This window comes from Sinohyriopsis cumingii, chromosome 16 (assembly GCF_028554795.1).
Source record: "Sinohyriopsis cumingii isolate HCF-2022 chromosome 16, ASM2855479v2, whole genome shotgun sequence".
In the NCBI taxonomy this organism is placed as follows: Eukaryota; Metazoa; Mollusca; class Bivalvia; order Unionida; family Unionidae; genus Sinohyriopsis; species Sinohyriopsis cumingii.
In genome coordinates, this window is record NC_142976.1 from 60,164,507 (window position 1) to 60,178,426 (window position 13,920).

The following is a 13,920-nucleotide window of genomic DNA, read 5'->3' on the forward strand; positions in this document are numbered from 1 at the left end:
CACTATAAACTGCCACAATGCAAACATCGTAGCGATATGACTGAAAAATTGTGAAAGCTACGTTAAAAATCCAAAACAGTCACACACACACATACATTGCCTTTTAGCACGTAGGTAGGAGTAGTAGACGGAGCTTCTTCAGTCATAAAATTAGGTTCAAACATTTAGCGTAATCCAGAGTAGAATGAATTTCCAATCCTACATTTTGCACAGTACAAATTTTTACATCTGGCGAGTTCCTCCCTGCAAGGTACACGCTTTTTAGATTCAGATGTCTCTAAAAGAAAAAGTGCTCCGCAGAACCCAGTGTTCACTTGTTGCTATATCCACCCGTTCCCAAACTCTCGTATCCGACTAGACCGATAAATCAACCCCCCAAATCTGTGTTGATACTGATGGACGATATGTGGGTATGATGTCACCTGTTCATTAAAATAAGTAATTATTGCTGCTTGCAAATCTTTCCGGAACACACCTGCGTACACTTTAGACACCTACTGGTATTTGGTAACAGATTTATATAGCGCGAAATTCGAAATGGCAACATGATAGAGGGTTATGTTATTCCGCGTGGATTTACAAGTCGCCAAACGTAGGATTTGCTCTGGAAATATAATGTATATGTCACCGAAAGAACCTCGCAGCCGACGGTAGCTCTAGAGCCGCGAGAAATACACGTAAGTGTATAAAATGTACACCGATGTATGCAGACAAAATTGGTTGCCGAGTTTTGCAGGTTTTAATGAAATGGCGATTTCATTCCCTAAACATCCGGTCAATATCGCGAGTGAGGGGCTGATTTTTCAGCCGCCTAGTATCTGACCTGCAAAACGCTGAACACAAACTATATGTTGATGCCACCACGGCCACGTGAACAACAATACTTATCCCTCATCATACTCAAGCAAGTGGGACAAAAATGGTTTTCAGCATGATGTAAACTGAACGGTTTGTATTATAGCCGACTTTGCTTTCATAGCTAAAGGAATGGAAATATAGGCAAAAAAGAAAGGATTATTGAAGAAATCAACAAGAAAGTCATCTTAGTCAGTTTTTATATTTCATTATGATAATTATAATAATTAATCAATTATGATATACATGTGTAACTGATAATTTAATTTGAAATGCTCAACATAAATGAAAATAATTCTGGCATATAACTGCATCATATTCAATATCCCTTTCATTTCACGCATTTAATATAGAAAACAAACCATAGTCAATTCATCCATCAATTTAACCCATCCAACCATCATCTATCTAGAACTACAACAAATCAAAGATGAAGTGTTTTGCAGAATAATGTGTCTCACTTGTCAATAGAGTTAATACAACATAAATAAGCCAGGAACTCCTACCATATTTGACCGATAGTAATGTTTTACCAAATGTTTAAACTAAATTATGCAAGTGATGTAAAAGGTATGCAATTTTCAAAATCTCTAAAACAACACCTTAAAAATGATACCTATGTCATAGACCTTAACATAACAGATTAAGAATGATAGCTATGTCTTGCTATTCACAGACATGGCACAAAATGATGACAGATTATGAGAATGGTTTCCAACACATGCCATGAATTCAAGCAATAGAAACCTGCAGATTACTCACAACTAGAGAAAAAGACAAACATTATGACATTCATAGGTTCAAACACTATCCGGGGCCCCGAGTGGCCAAGTGCTAAAAAGTGCTCACCATTATGGATCACTGCCATCTCACCTCCCACTGCATGGGTTTGAGTCTCGGGTTCAGTAAATGTGGGTATGTGAGAAAGCTTGCCAGCAGCTTCTCATGGGTCAGTGGTTCTTTTCGGGGTTTTCCTGGGTTCTCCCTCCACCATTTATACTAGTCGCCATGTATAGCCTATCTTGTGCTGAAAAATGGCATTAAACACTACAACAACAGCAACATCAAACCCTATCCAAGATTTTCTTCTGTTAATGGTCAAGATGACTGAACATGTATGACAGGTATAATGAAATACATCAATGTGATGACTAGATGATGTCATATTGCACGTCAACACGTACAGTTTCATTGCCCTACTGAGACCCCCACCCCTGCACTGGCATCTACTTACAGTGATTGTATAATGGTGCTCATTTGAGCTTACAATGGAAATTTGGTTTGAATGACTGCAGAAAGTATGTTTTAATAAATTTTGAGAGAGCAAACCTTCTATTGTAAACAGCGATCAATGCATCATTTTACCATACTCTTGTACGTAGTTGTGTGAGACTAAAGTTTCATGGCAACAGTCCCTAGAGTTTGGTGGGAGTAGCGATAACAAATTTGTGTTAATCGACAGACGGATGAAAGATGGTGGACAACAGACTATTCCGTTAGCTCTTTTGGTCCATAGCTAACAATGGAATGAAAATGTGCTTAAAACGGACCATTTATTTTAGACACAAAGAACTTCATACAGATGAGCCATTCAAGAAATATCAAAAAACAATAAATCTATTATAGAATACCTTCCAACATAAGACATTTGTAGTGAATTTTGACAACATAATATAATCTAACATATTTCTATTAGTAACTGAAAGTAAGATGGAATAAACATCCTTTAAAGTAACAATGGTTATTTTCCCAAGAATATGTTATTTAATTAGTTCCCCCTTCCCCCCCAGGCATAAATGTTCATGTACAAATATGCTACAGTTATTACCTTGCCAGATAAGTAAGCATTAACTCATTATCTACCTTTCATTGACTTTGATTGCTATTCATCATAAACATATATAAATTATAATTATATTCCATCACACAAGTGAAAATGAATAATTATTAATTCTGCAAACTTTTATGTATATCAAAAAGTACAGAAACAACAACATACAATCAAACTTAGAGCAAAAAGGACCCAAAAGTACTAACTGAATTATGGCTGGCCAAATTCAACCCTACTAGTATAAATAGTTCTAAAATAAATCAAGTCAAATTAAAAATTATATACTAAATAATGGAAGCAGCCATGAGAAAAGTATTTCCAAATACAATGAAACCTCTGAAAATTGAAAACCCAATGGGATCAAGTACATTTTAGTTTAGAGGGATGTTTGGTTTACTAAAAGATACAATCAGTTATGTCCCCTTTGTCATGACATGATGTACATATTCACATTTTGATTACTGCCCACTTTATGCTTTATTCATATACCACTTTTGTTTTGACTAATATTTACAGTGTAATTGTTTACACTAATTTTGTTTCAACACATGCATTTGTACTTCTACATGAATTTACATGATTTGATAAATTGTTACAAACCCATAAATATGAGAGAACATTGTTGGAAAATTGTACTTTTCCTGGTCTTTTGTTGGCACTGATGTCAATGGTGAAGCACAGGCCTTGTTTTATGTTAAAAAAATCCGCTGACTCAGGATTAGTTTGGTAAATAGCATCAAACATACCATATATACTCGCTAATAAGTCAAGTCCTACTGCAAACAACTTAGTTCTTGATCCACCATAGCATAATGCACCTGCAGATCAGGATCTATGTTTTTTGTTCTTCTGATTAATACTAAAAAAACTGCATAGACTCAGATCTGCCATTGCATTATGCAATGGCAGATCTGGATCTGTGCAGTTTGCTGTAAGATTTGATTTATAAGCTAGTACATACAGTAAGTGGACAGCAAATAAACATAATCTCCTTTTGATCTGCACAGGCAACACATTACAAACAACAGTGAAACTGGTCAATTTAGAAAGCTGTAAACACAACTGTTGAGCTGATGCCTGACAAAAGCTGACCTAATAAGTGGCATCTGACATAAACCTGGCCCCATTTTGAGTAAGTTAGTTTGTATGGGGTACATTTTAGGGTGAAAATGAATCTGGGACCAAAATGTGCATTTGTTGTTTAGACTATGGGGTTTTAGTTTACTGCATATTATTTTATTGACAGTAAAGAAGACAAATTCCGGGGACCAGAAAAATATGGTGATTTCCAGAGTATCTCCATTTTGTGAGGGTTTTGGTCTTCAAAGGTTTCACTGCACCTTATAACCAATATTGTCCTAATATAAGAGTCCAACTTAGGACCTGAAGCTTCATCTGTATTTCTCCGACAACGTATTCAAGAAGAAAGCCTTCCAAGCAAATACCAACAATAAACAGCTCCACCAGGATTCCATTTTGGTTAAGCTGTTTCTACATATTAATTCATGATTCTACCCAAGCCTTCAGTCTCTTTCTTTTCCTAAAGGTATTTAAGACCCTTTTGTGGATCGAATCATTTTCTCCATCATGTCCCACTGATCCTTTGTGATGACACGTAGCTCATTAAATTCACCTGCTCGGCTCACATACTCTCCACCATCAAATCTCACAACCTATAAAAATGGAAAAACAAATCTGTTTTTGTCTAAAGTACCAAAGGCAATAAGTTCAGCTGAAATAAAGGTAAGTACGAAGGGTACATGAAAAGATAAGAATATTTTGAGAGCAATTATATGTATCTTGAAACATGAAAATAAATTTAAGGCTGAGCAAAGCAAAATAACATTCCATAAAATGATATAGCATGCTGGACACATAGCATGCCAGACACATACATCATGCTGGACACATATATCATGCTGGACACATATAGCATGCCAGACACATATATCATGCTGGACACATATAGCATGCCAGACACATATATCATGCTGGACACATATAGCATGCTGAACATGCACAGCATGCTGGACACATGTGATGTAGCACTGGTAAATGGCAGTGACATAAAAATGTTGAATAACAATTCTGCTATATTGAGTGAACTGCAAGGGACAGGTGCTTTTAGGGTACTCTCCGAATGATATCAAGGCTGTCTTGGATGCAGTTTATCAATGTAAATCTCTTTAATAGTCAAAATATTGAGGTGGTTTCATTGTTTTAAAGATGGCCATGAATCCATGGAAGATGTCCCATGTTCTGGAATATCATTGTCTGAAACTGAAAAGTGGGAAGTGACAACTGTGGAAAATATTTTATAATATCACAGTCATGAATTCATCTGCCATTTTTAACATACTGAAGAATCATTTAAAGATCAGAAAGGTCTGTACAAGATGATGCCTGCATATGTTGATGGATGATCACAACAGACTCTGGATGAATTGCCAAACCGTTAGATGCCAAATAATATACAAATACTGACTGGATGAGATCATCACAGGTGATGAAATATAGATTTACTTTTTTGAACCAGACCCAATATAAAACGCTTTTTTGAAACTGACTCAAAGAAAAGAAAATGAAGTTAGGATGGTAGAATATGAGCAGAAACCTGAAATTGCTTGACACATTGGGACTGTCAGTACAATTTTACACATACTATTATTTGATGCAAAAGGCCCAATTGTCAGATATCTGTGCCTGACTCGTCTAGTTTCACTAAACATTTGTATGCTCAAAAGTGTTACCAAAATATGTGGAACACTGTCAAACCACTTGTTTTTGCACCAGTGTCATGGAAGCAAAGCTGCAGTTATCTCTCTTTCCCAACTAGACTATTCCCTCAGGAAGCAGGGGATAATTTCATAAACTGGGCTCCATCAAAATTCTTATCTTAAGGCTCTGATATGATTTGTCAGCTATAATTGACAGCTATAGATAGGAATGTATTTAAGAAGTAGGTATTTCTACCTTGTGTTGTAATTTAAATTAATTCATTATGACAGGACACTGAAATATTAATGGTCAGCTAGGAAGCAGAGCTACCACTCATAACATTAAACACATTGGGTTCAAAGTTTGAAGGATATTTTAAAAAAAAGAGAAATCATAAATAAACATAATGTTATGAATAATGAATGCTACCAATGGAAGAGTCCTGCAAATAGTGATGCTTACAATGTTTTGCAGGCTATATTTCTGGGGAGAAGAAAAGTTCAGAGATTCATATATCCTACCTAAGCCATAATAAGAAATGTATCAATGTAACACATATATATATTTTAAATTCTAAGGTAAACTGTCATTGAAAAGCTGTAAAATAAATAGAGAATGTGTTGGACATAATGGTCAACTGAAGTATATTTTATGAAGTAAATATTACACTGTTGGGTTTATACTGTCTGGATACTGCTTGTTCATGATTTAGCAGTCATGCAAAATGAACTTGCATATAATTTCTTTTTACTTTCCTTCTTTTGACTGGTATCCTAGTTTTTCTCTGTATCAAACCTCAATACAGTGCATTTACAATTTTTTTTAACAGGAGTGTAAATTGTAAAAAGAGTGGACCATTCTGTCCTACTGTATTTAACCAAAATCAGAATTGCTCTAGTTTTAGTGACTAACGGTAAAGGCATGTCATGTCTTTTATGGATTTTAACAAATGGAAAAACATTTTCTTCACATTCATGGGGCTGAAACATTTAAATTAGTTATATGCACATTATGGGCACAACAGAAGTAACCTCTTGTGCTAAAGATAAAAAAGGGTCAATGGCACAGCCTGTAACAAACTCTGCACTTTAATACAAGGCATTTTAAAATCTTATCCATCTATCAAACTGTTGGTTGGATCTAACGATTTTAATCAGACTATCAAGACCTGACCTAAACCAATCTTATAAAAAATTACATGTTTTGTTCCAAGTTCACTTGATAGAGCCATCAGGCTGATTTGTGGCTATATTTCATATAGAATGAGTCCTTTCCCCAAGCTCACACAAAACATGAAATTCAATGTGGTTTTGTATTTACTACATATCACTCTTTCCAAATAGTTTTAGCTACACAGCATTAATGTAATTTAAATGACAATGGGGCTGATAAAAGTTGGACCCTGCTGCATCAAAGAATACTGACATGTTGATGTTTGTGAAAACGCCTAAATCATACCAGTCTGGGTCTGTAATATCTTGGGTGCTGGATTAACCATATTGGATATTTAATCAAGCCCAAGCTGACTCCATACAAAACTGTCAAGCTAATAGTGTACTCTTTTTCCTTTTTCTCCTCACCAATACTGCAAATCATCTCACACAAAAAGTAATTTCTACCTGAAAAAATTAATGTTTTTTTTCTTACCTCTCCTGACATCCAGTTGGCATAGTCACTGATAATGTAGGCTGCAAGATTTGCAATTTCTTGTACTTCCCCTAACCTACCAACAGGTAATACATCAATCATACGCTGCTTAAACTTGCCAGTTGGGTCAAGTCTGCTAAAGGCACCCTACAAAATGAAATCCAGCTTTCTATAAACATCAATACAAATGTCAGTAAATTTTAAGCATGCATGTACATTTGTTTCTCTTTTCAACTTTTGCCAATAATGCTAAAAGAATTCTTTACATTTCTTATAAGTATTTTAAACTCAAATCTAATCTCTTACCTAACTTTAAGCAGTGAAATAGTCTGAAGGAAGAAGCATTTTTGTGTTTTTTAAAGTAGAAAACCTGCAGTGATCTTTTTTCCCTATAATGTTAAATAAATATGAAAAATACAAACCTTGTTTTTTTAAGTACTACATTCAATACTAATAATGAAACCTTTTTTTTCTCTCATGTATTTAACTTACAGAAAATCGAATTTCAGTCATCCATACATTTTTCATTTCCTTAATTGATTTGTTTGGTTTTCTACCAATGAATTTCAAAAGTACTGTGTTTTCCAAGAAATCCAGAGACTTTTTCTATTTGAAAATATACCTTGGTTTCTATTGGTCCTTTCAAATTTACCTCAGTTTCTATTGGTCCTTCAAACATTTACCTTGGTTTCTATTGGTCCTGGGGCAATGCAGTTATACCTTATACCATATCTTCCCCATTCAGATGCTAGGGACCTTGAGGGAAAGATGAAAAAGATTTATATTAAAACCAATTACCAGTAAAGATGTTATCACTAACAAAAAATAATACAAAATAAATTAAAAAAGATATTATTTTATGAATGTCAACTAAAGCTGAAAATTAAGTGGAAAAATAAATATGAGAAAACTTTAAACCTTTATATTCACTCATAACAAATTTGGGAGTTTGAAGAAGGACAGAGAGGAAAAAACAGGGCTTAAGTCTTCATCACATGACAGGCTATACATGGCAGTCAGTATATTTGGTGGAGCAAGAACCTAGGAAGAACCACTGACCCATAGGAGGCAACTGGCAAAGTTCCTCACATACCCATGTTGGTTGAGGCAAGACTTGAACTCTCGTGGATGGAGGTGACACGTGAGAGTGATCAGTAAAGACAAGTGCCTTAGACCACTCAGTTACCCAGGGGCCCCATGTATGGATTCAGTGGAATACAGTAGCTAAACAGTATTTTGCTTATGAAGATTTGACAGGAACTCCTAGCTTATCATGATATAAATGTTAGGCATATAGTAACATTACTTCCAAGTCTCTGCTGAATATAGGACTGATTCAGATGATCTAGAAGTTTAATAATATGTAACAAAACCCCTAAAACCTGCTGAAAATGATCCTACCAGCTTTCTGTTTATGATTGAAAACAAAATCTCAGAGACACATAGCAATATTATGGTAATTGTACAGGTGCCATTCTCAACACTGCCAGAAATGTGATACCTCTGTCTTAACAATCAGACAAGAAAACCCTCATTTATGTTTAATTAATGTTACCTATTTTACTGCCATATAATAACAAGGCAGATGTACATGTGAGATTATACCACATTTTGCTTGTAGAATGTATAACCAAACAATGATAATTTTGGTACTTCTGGGAAATTTCTGTATCAGTCTATGTACTACATGTATTAGTGGTTCATAAAAATCATACTTCATGCCTGTAATAACCTCTCTGCATAGTACAGTAAATTAATATAATGAACAAATTACACTAAGTCCTTACCATTTGGTGTGCTGATATGAGGCAAAGTTTAGTTTACTGAACTGTTAAACATTCATAGGAACCAACCTGTATCCACCATCATTATGAACATGAACTCATCCATGTTTATAAATGTGGCCATGATATCCCTGTTGACCTGTACCATTGATGGCTTTATTTTCAATTTTTATCAATTTGTTTTGCTGTTTCTATGAATTACTGTTTAACTGAGAAAACAAATTGTTTTCCTTAACTTTAGAATGTAAATGCCATGAAAATACACCCACATGTGGGATATATACAGATAGTTGACCTGAATGTATACAGGAACTGATCCAAACATTCAAGGAAACTGTGGATATACACAAGACAAACCAAGCTACACAGCTGCAACTCTAGAAGACTATTTCTGAAACTTTCTAAACTTATTGCATCCAGTTTATGAATCGTACATAATCTTCCCTGTCTGGTAAGGACCTACCACAACTTTAACATTATGCATCATGCAACATCACAGCATTCCACATGCCTCTCATACTTTAGTAACTGTTTCTTAAGTGTCTCTTTCAAAATTTAGGTCACAGAGACCTAATAACTTGCTTGCAATTGACACTTAAATTTGAAATCCATTGAAATGACAATTAATGGCATGAGATGACAAATGCTGAAGGTTTTAGGTGAAGTAATTTTATAATCAGTAAATATAAAAATAAATATAAAGTAATTTTTATAAGTGTCCAAACATCTAATTATGGTATAGGAAAGTTCAGAGAATTCTATTTTGTTGGCTTTTAACGTCATTTTTCAGCACAAGACAGGCTATATACATGGGTGCCAGTACATTTATGATGAAGGAAGAAGCATCAACCCACAGGAAGCTATTGGTAAGCTTTCTCACATATACCCATATTGGTTGAACCAAGACAGAAACTCAAACAAACAGAGGTGAAATGTGTGAGTGATCCATAAAGGCGAGTACCTTAGACCATTTGGCCCCAAAAGGTCAAAGAAAACAAAGACTATGTCTCCATTTTTCTGGATCTATACTGTAACTAATATTTATTGCACAGGTCATGAGTTAGACTGGTCACTTTAAACAGACTGTACTTCTCTGGTGGCCTAGTGTATACAGTGTCCACCTCAGATGCGGGAGGTCGTGGGTTCAAACCCATGCCAAGTCATACCGAAAACTTATAAAAATGTTACTAGCAGCTGCCTTGCTTAGAGCTCAACATTAAGAGGTTAGTGCTAGGACTGGTTGGCCTGGTGTCACGATAATGTGACATGTCTGCTGGATGATGCCCCAATGGTAGAGATCATTATAAACTGTCACTCTGCAGACATCGTAGTGATATGGCTGAAAAATTGTTAAAGCTATGTTAAAAATCCAAATCACACATGTATACACTCATTTAAACAGGCTGTAAGCCAGACTAGCTGTATGTAAAGATGGTGACTTAATGTAGGAAGCAACAGCCTTTCAATCTAAAAGTAATAACAGCATTTGCTGATGCTGGTATCATTTTCTAGTTGCCATATTATGATTTTAAGGACAATGGATGGCAACCAGTTGACAATTTTCATGTATATATTCTGAATTTGTAGTCACAGAAGCAACCATATGAGTTGCAACTTGGACTGTTGCATGATGTTACATAGCCAAGTTGTCTTGTAATCTTTTGATCATTCTTCTAAGTCAAGCAGTTCTTAATACCTGTAACTTTTCTTTCTCTTTATCTTCATTATTATCATCAAATAACATGACTTCTCTTTATCTTCATTAATATTAACAAATAACATCTTTCTCTTCATCTTCATTCTTATCAAGAAGGAACATTTATTCTTTCTCTTTATCTTCATCATTATCAACAAATAACATATTATGTTTCTTATCTTCATTATTATCAACAAATAACATTTGTTCTTTCTCTTTATCTTCATTATTATCAACAAAATAACATTCTGTTCTTTCTCTTTATCTTCATTATTATCAACAAATAACATTGTTCTTTCTATTATCTTCACTATTATCAACAAATAACATCTGTGCTTTCTCTTTATCTTCATTATCATCAACAAATATTTGTTCTTTCTCTTGTTCTTCATTTTTATCAACAAAATAACTTCTATTCTTTCTCTTTATCTTCATTATTATCAACAAATAACATGTTCTTTCTCTTATCTTCATTATTATCAATAAATAACATTTGTTCTTTCTCTTTATCTTCATTATTATCAACAAATAACATTTCTTCTTTCTCTTTATCTTCATCATTATCAACAAAATAACATTCTGTTTTTTCTCTTTATCTTCATTATTATCAACAAATAACATTGTTCATTCTATTATCTTCACTATTATCAACAAATAACATCTGTGCTTTCTCTTTATCTTCATTATTATCAACAAATATTTGTTCTTTCTCTTGTTCTTCATTATTATCAACAAATAACATATGTGCTTTCTCTTTATCTTCACTATTATCAACAAATAACATCTTTATCTTCATTATTATCAACAAACAACAGTTGTTCTTTTTATGTGCACATGCCAATTTTATAATAAGCTCAAATACTATCTTACACTTGGTGGATACCATTTTGAGATCTTCTTTGTTACAGTTGGCAATTTACAAAATATCTCAAAATGTACAGTTATGTAATACATTGTGATGTCCTCTTCCTGTTCTCCACAAGTGTGAATCTGTAAATCCCCTAAAGGTTTTCTTAGAATAGTATCTATCTAATCAAATTATGCAACCATAATGCTCCACAAATGAAACCACTCAGGGAAAAAGGCTGCCAGAGCCATATGTAACTGTTAAAAAATAAACTGTAACATATTAGGCCCATAGCAATGCCACATATATGTACCTGGACACCATTTATCAATAAATCCATTTTAAGCAAGTCAATTTGTGTTCAGTGCTACAATTAAAAGATCTAGGTCTACTGATGAGTGTTTCTAAGTACAATGAAGTAACCCAGTTTATACTTAAAGCTAATGAATGACCATATACAGTGTCTACTTTCTACTTGATGACTTGGAAGGCTGCTACCATTTTGCACTTTGTTGTAACCAATCAAATTTACAGATCACTAACATATCACCTCTGCTGAGTGGTCAAGTGGTCTAAAGTGCTCTCCATTATGGATCACTGCCATCTCACCTCTGTCTGCATAGGTTCGAGTCTCAGATTCAGCCAATGTGGGTATGTGAGAAAGCTTGCCAGTAACTTCTTGAGGGTCGGTGGTTCTTTCCGGGAATTTCCCGGGTTCTTCCTCCACCATTAATACTGGCCGCCACGTATAGCCTATCGTGCGCTGAAAAATGTCATTAAACCCTACAACAACAACATATCACCTCTGTCTGTGTGGGTTCGATTCTCAGGATCGGCCAATGTGGGTATGTTAGTAAGCATGCCAGTAACTTCTTGTGGATTGGTGGTCCTTCCCTGGCTTTTTCGTTCTTACCTGGATTTTTCCTCCACCAGATACACTGGCCACCAGCTTATCATGTGCTAAAAAATAGTGTTAAACCTAAAACAACAACAACAACAAAAACCAACCAATATATGCAAGTTAACTTCTCTAATATAGGCAGCCAATGTAGCGCAGATGGATTCGCATTGGACATGTAATTCAAGGGTCGTGGGCTTGATACACACCCTGGCCAACCCATGTTGTCTGCGCTACTGTGCCTTGCATTTTTTAATCACTTAGCTCTTGGCATCAAATAGCAAATAGCGTGTTAAAAATGATATTAAAAGCAACAAAACAAATTGACTAATATGTATAAATTTGTCACAGTGCTCTCTCTCTCTTCATTTAAGCTAGCCAAAAAGCAAATAAGACCAATATGTGGTTGATATAATATATATATATATATATATATATATATATATATAAAAAACCAGTTATCTTGATTATATCAGGGCTTATAAAAAGTGGTAATGTAATTTTAAAGATGTCCTTGGCCTTTATTCCTGTCTCTTACTCTTAGGTCTACTGCAATGCTGCCAACAAACAAGTCATTGTTTTCAGAATAATTACTGCTTTATTTTTATAGTTTTACATTAGTAACACCTGTTGCAATGAAAAGAACAGTGTTGTTAACAAATTAATCACAGGTTTATGTATGTGTACTCTCTGAAATAAATGTACAATATGTACCCTATTTTCTCTTTTAATTACACTGTCAATGTATATTTTGCAGTGAACATATCATAATTTTAATATTCCTCAATAAAAATAGCCTTACCTCCTGAAAAAATAATAATAATATATGAATTTATCTAAACCTGACCACCCCTATGTAAGTGAAAGGGATTTGTGTGTGTCTATACCAATGTGAAAGAAATAAGATAAACATTGTACCTATATCTGCCATGAATCTAACTACAGACATTATTTAATGGAAATTGATACACTGTAATGTGTTGCTATAATCAAATTTTACAGACTGAAGACAGAATCAGATTAATAAAACATTAATAAACATCTGACCTTACCTAATACATTGAAATGGCTAAAAGAAATGATCGGTATTTTTGTTGTTGTTCTTGTTGTACTTTTTTCTTCTTCTTCAAATGGCTATTGAGAAGGACATGTGTGCTGTAAACAATTTATATTGATTATTAAGATCTTTTAATTAAAACGACTTGATTTGGACATTATCAGAATGTTTTTACGGACATGGTTTAGCTCTAATTAGTCACTGCTGTGTTCAGGCATGGTAAGTTATTGTGTTCCAAACAGGCTATTGAGCACCCAAAATTATCCATGTCTCTAATAAGCCACAAATGTCACTGGTACGCATCAACTAATGAATTTGGCTAAAGTACAGGGACTGTCTAATCTACCTTTAGCACTAAAGTCACCCCAGCAGATCAGTGACTTTATGCTTGTAAATATAGCTCAATGATTAAGCAGAAGACCAGCTTACTGTCGACCATTGTTTATTGATACATGGAAACAGATCACAGAATGGGTTAGCAGCAGCATGATTTTTGAACTTGACGCTGTTTTTGTAATCTATTGTGGTGCAGATAGATGTTCATTTGCATAACGTAGCTATAGTAAAATAAGGTCTATTCAAACAAT

The 13,920-nt window shown here is 34.4% G+C and overlaps 1 protein-coding gene across 1 annotated transcript in view; it reads right to left on the reverse strand.

Annotated features, from left to right (window-relative positions):
* Positions 1 to 1,041: 1,041 nt before the first annotated feature.
* Positions 1,042 to 13,920, reverse strand: part of LOC149780518 (2,4-dienoyl-CoA reductase [(3E)-enoyl-CoA-producing], mitochondrial-like) — a 29,280-nt gene continuing 16,401 nt past the window's right edge. Inside the window, exons 6-8 of the mRNA XM_089937515.1 lie at positions 7,735 to 7,807; positions 7,052 to 7,198; positions 1,042 to 4,359 (exon numbers count right to left, since the gene is read on the reverse strand). Coding sequence (XP_089793641.1) covers positions 4,237 to 4,359; positions 7,052 to 7,198; positions 7,735 to 7,807 — 343 coding nt within the window. The 3' untranslated portion in view covers positions 1,042 to 4,236. The remainder of the gene's footprint in view (positions 4,360 to 7,051; positions 7,199 to 7,734; positions 7,808 to 13,920) is intronic.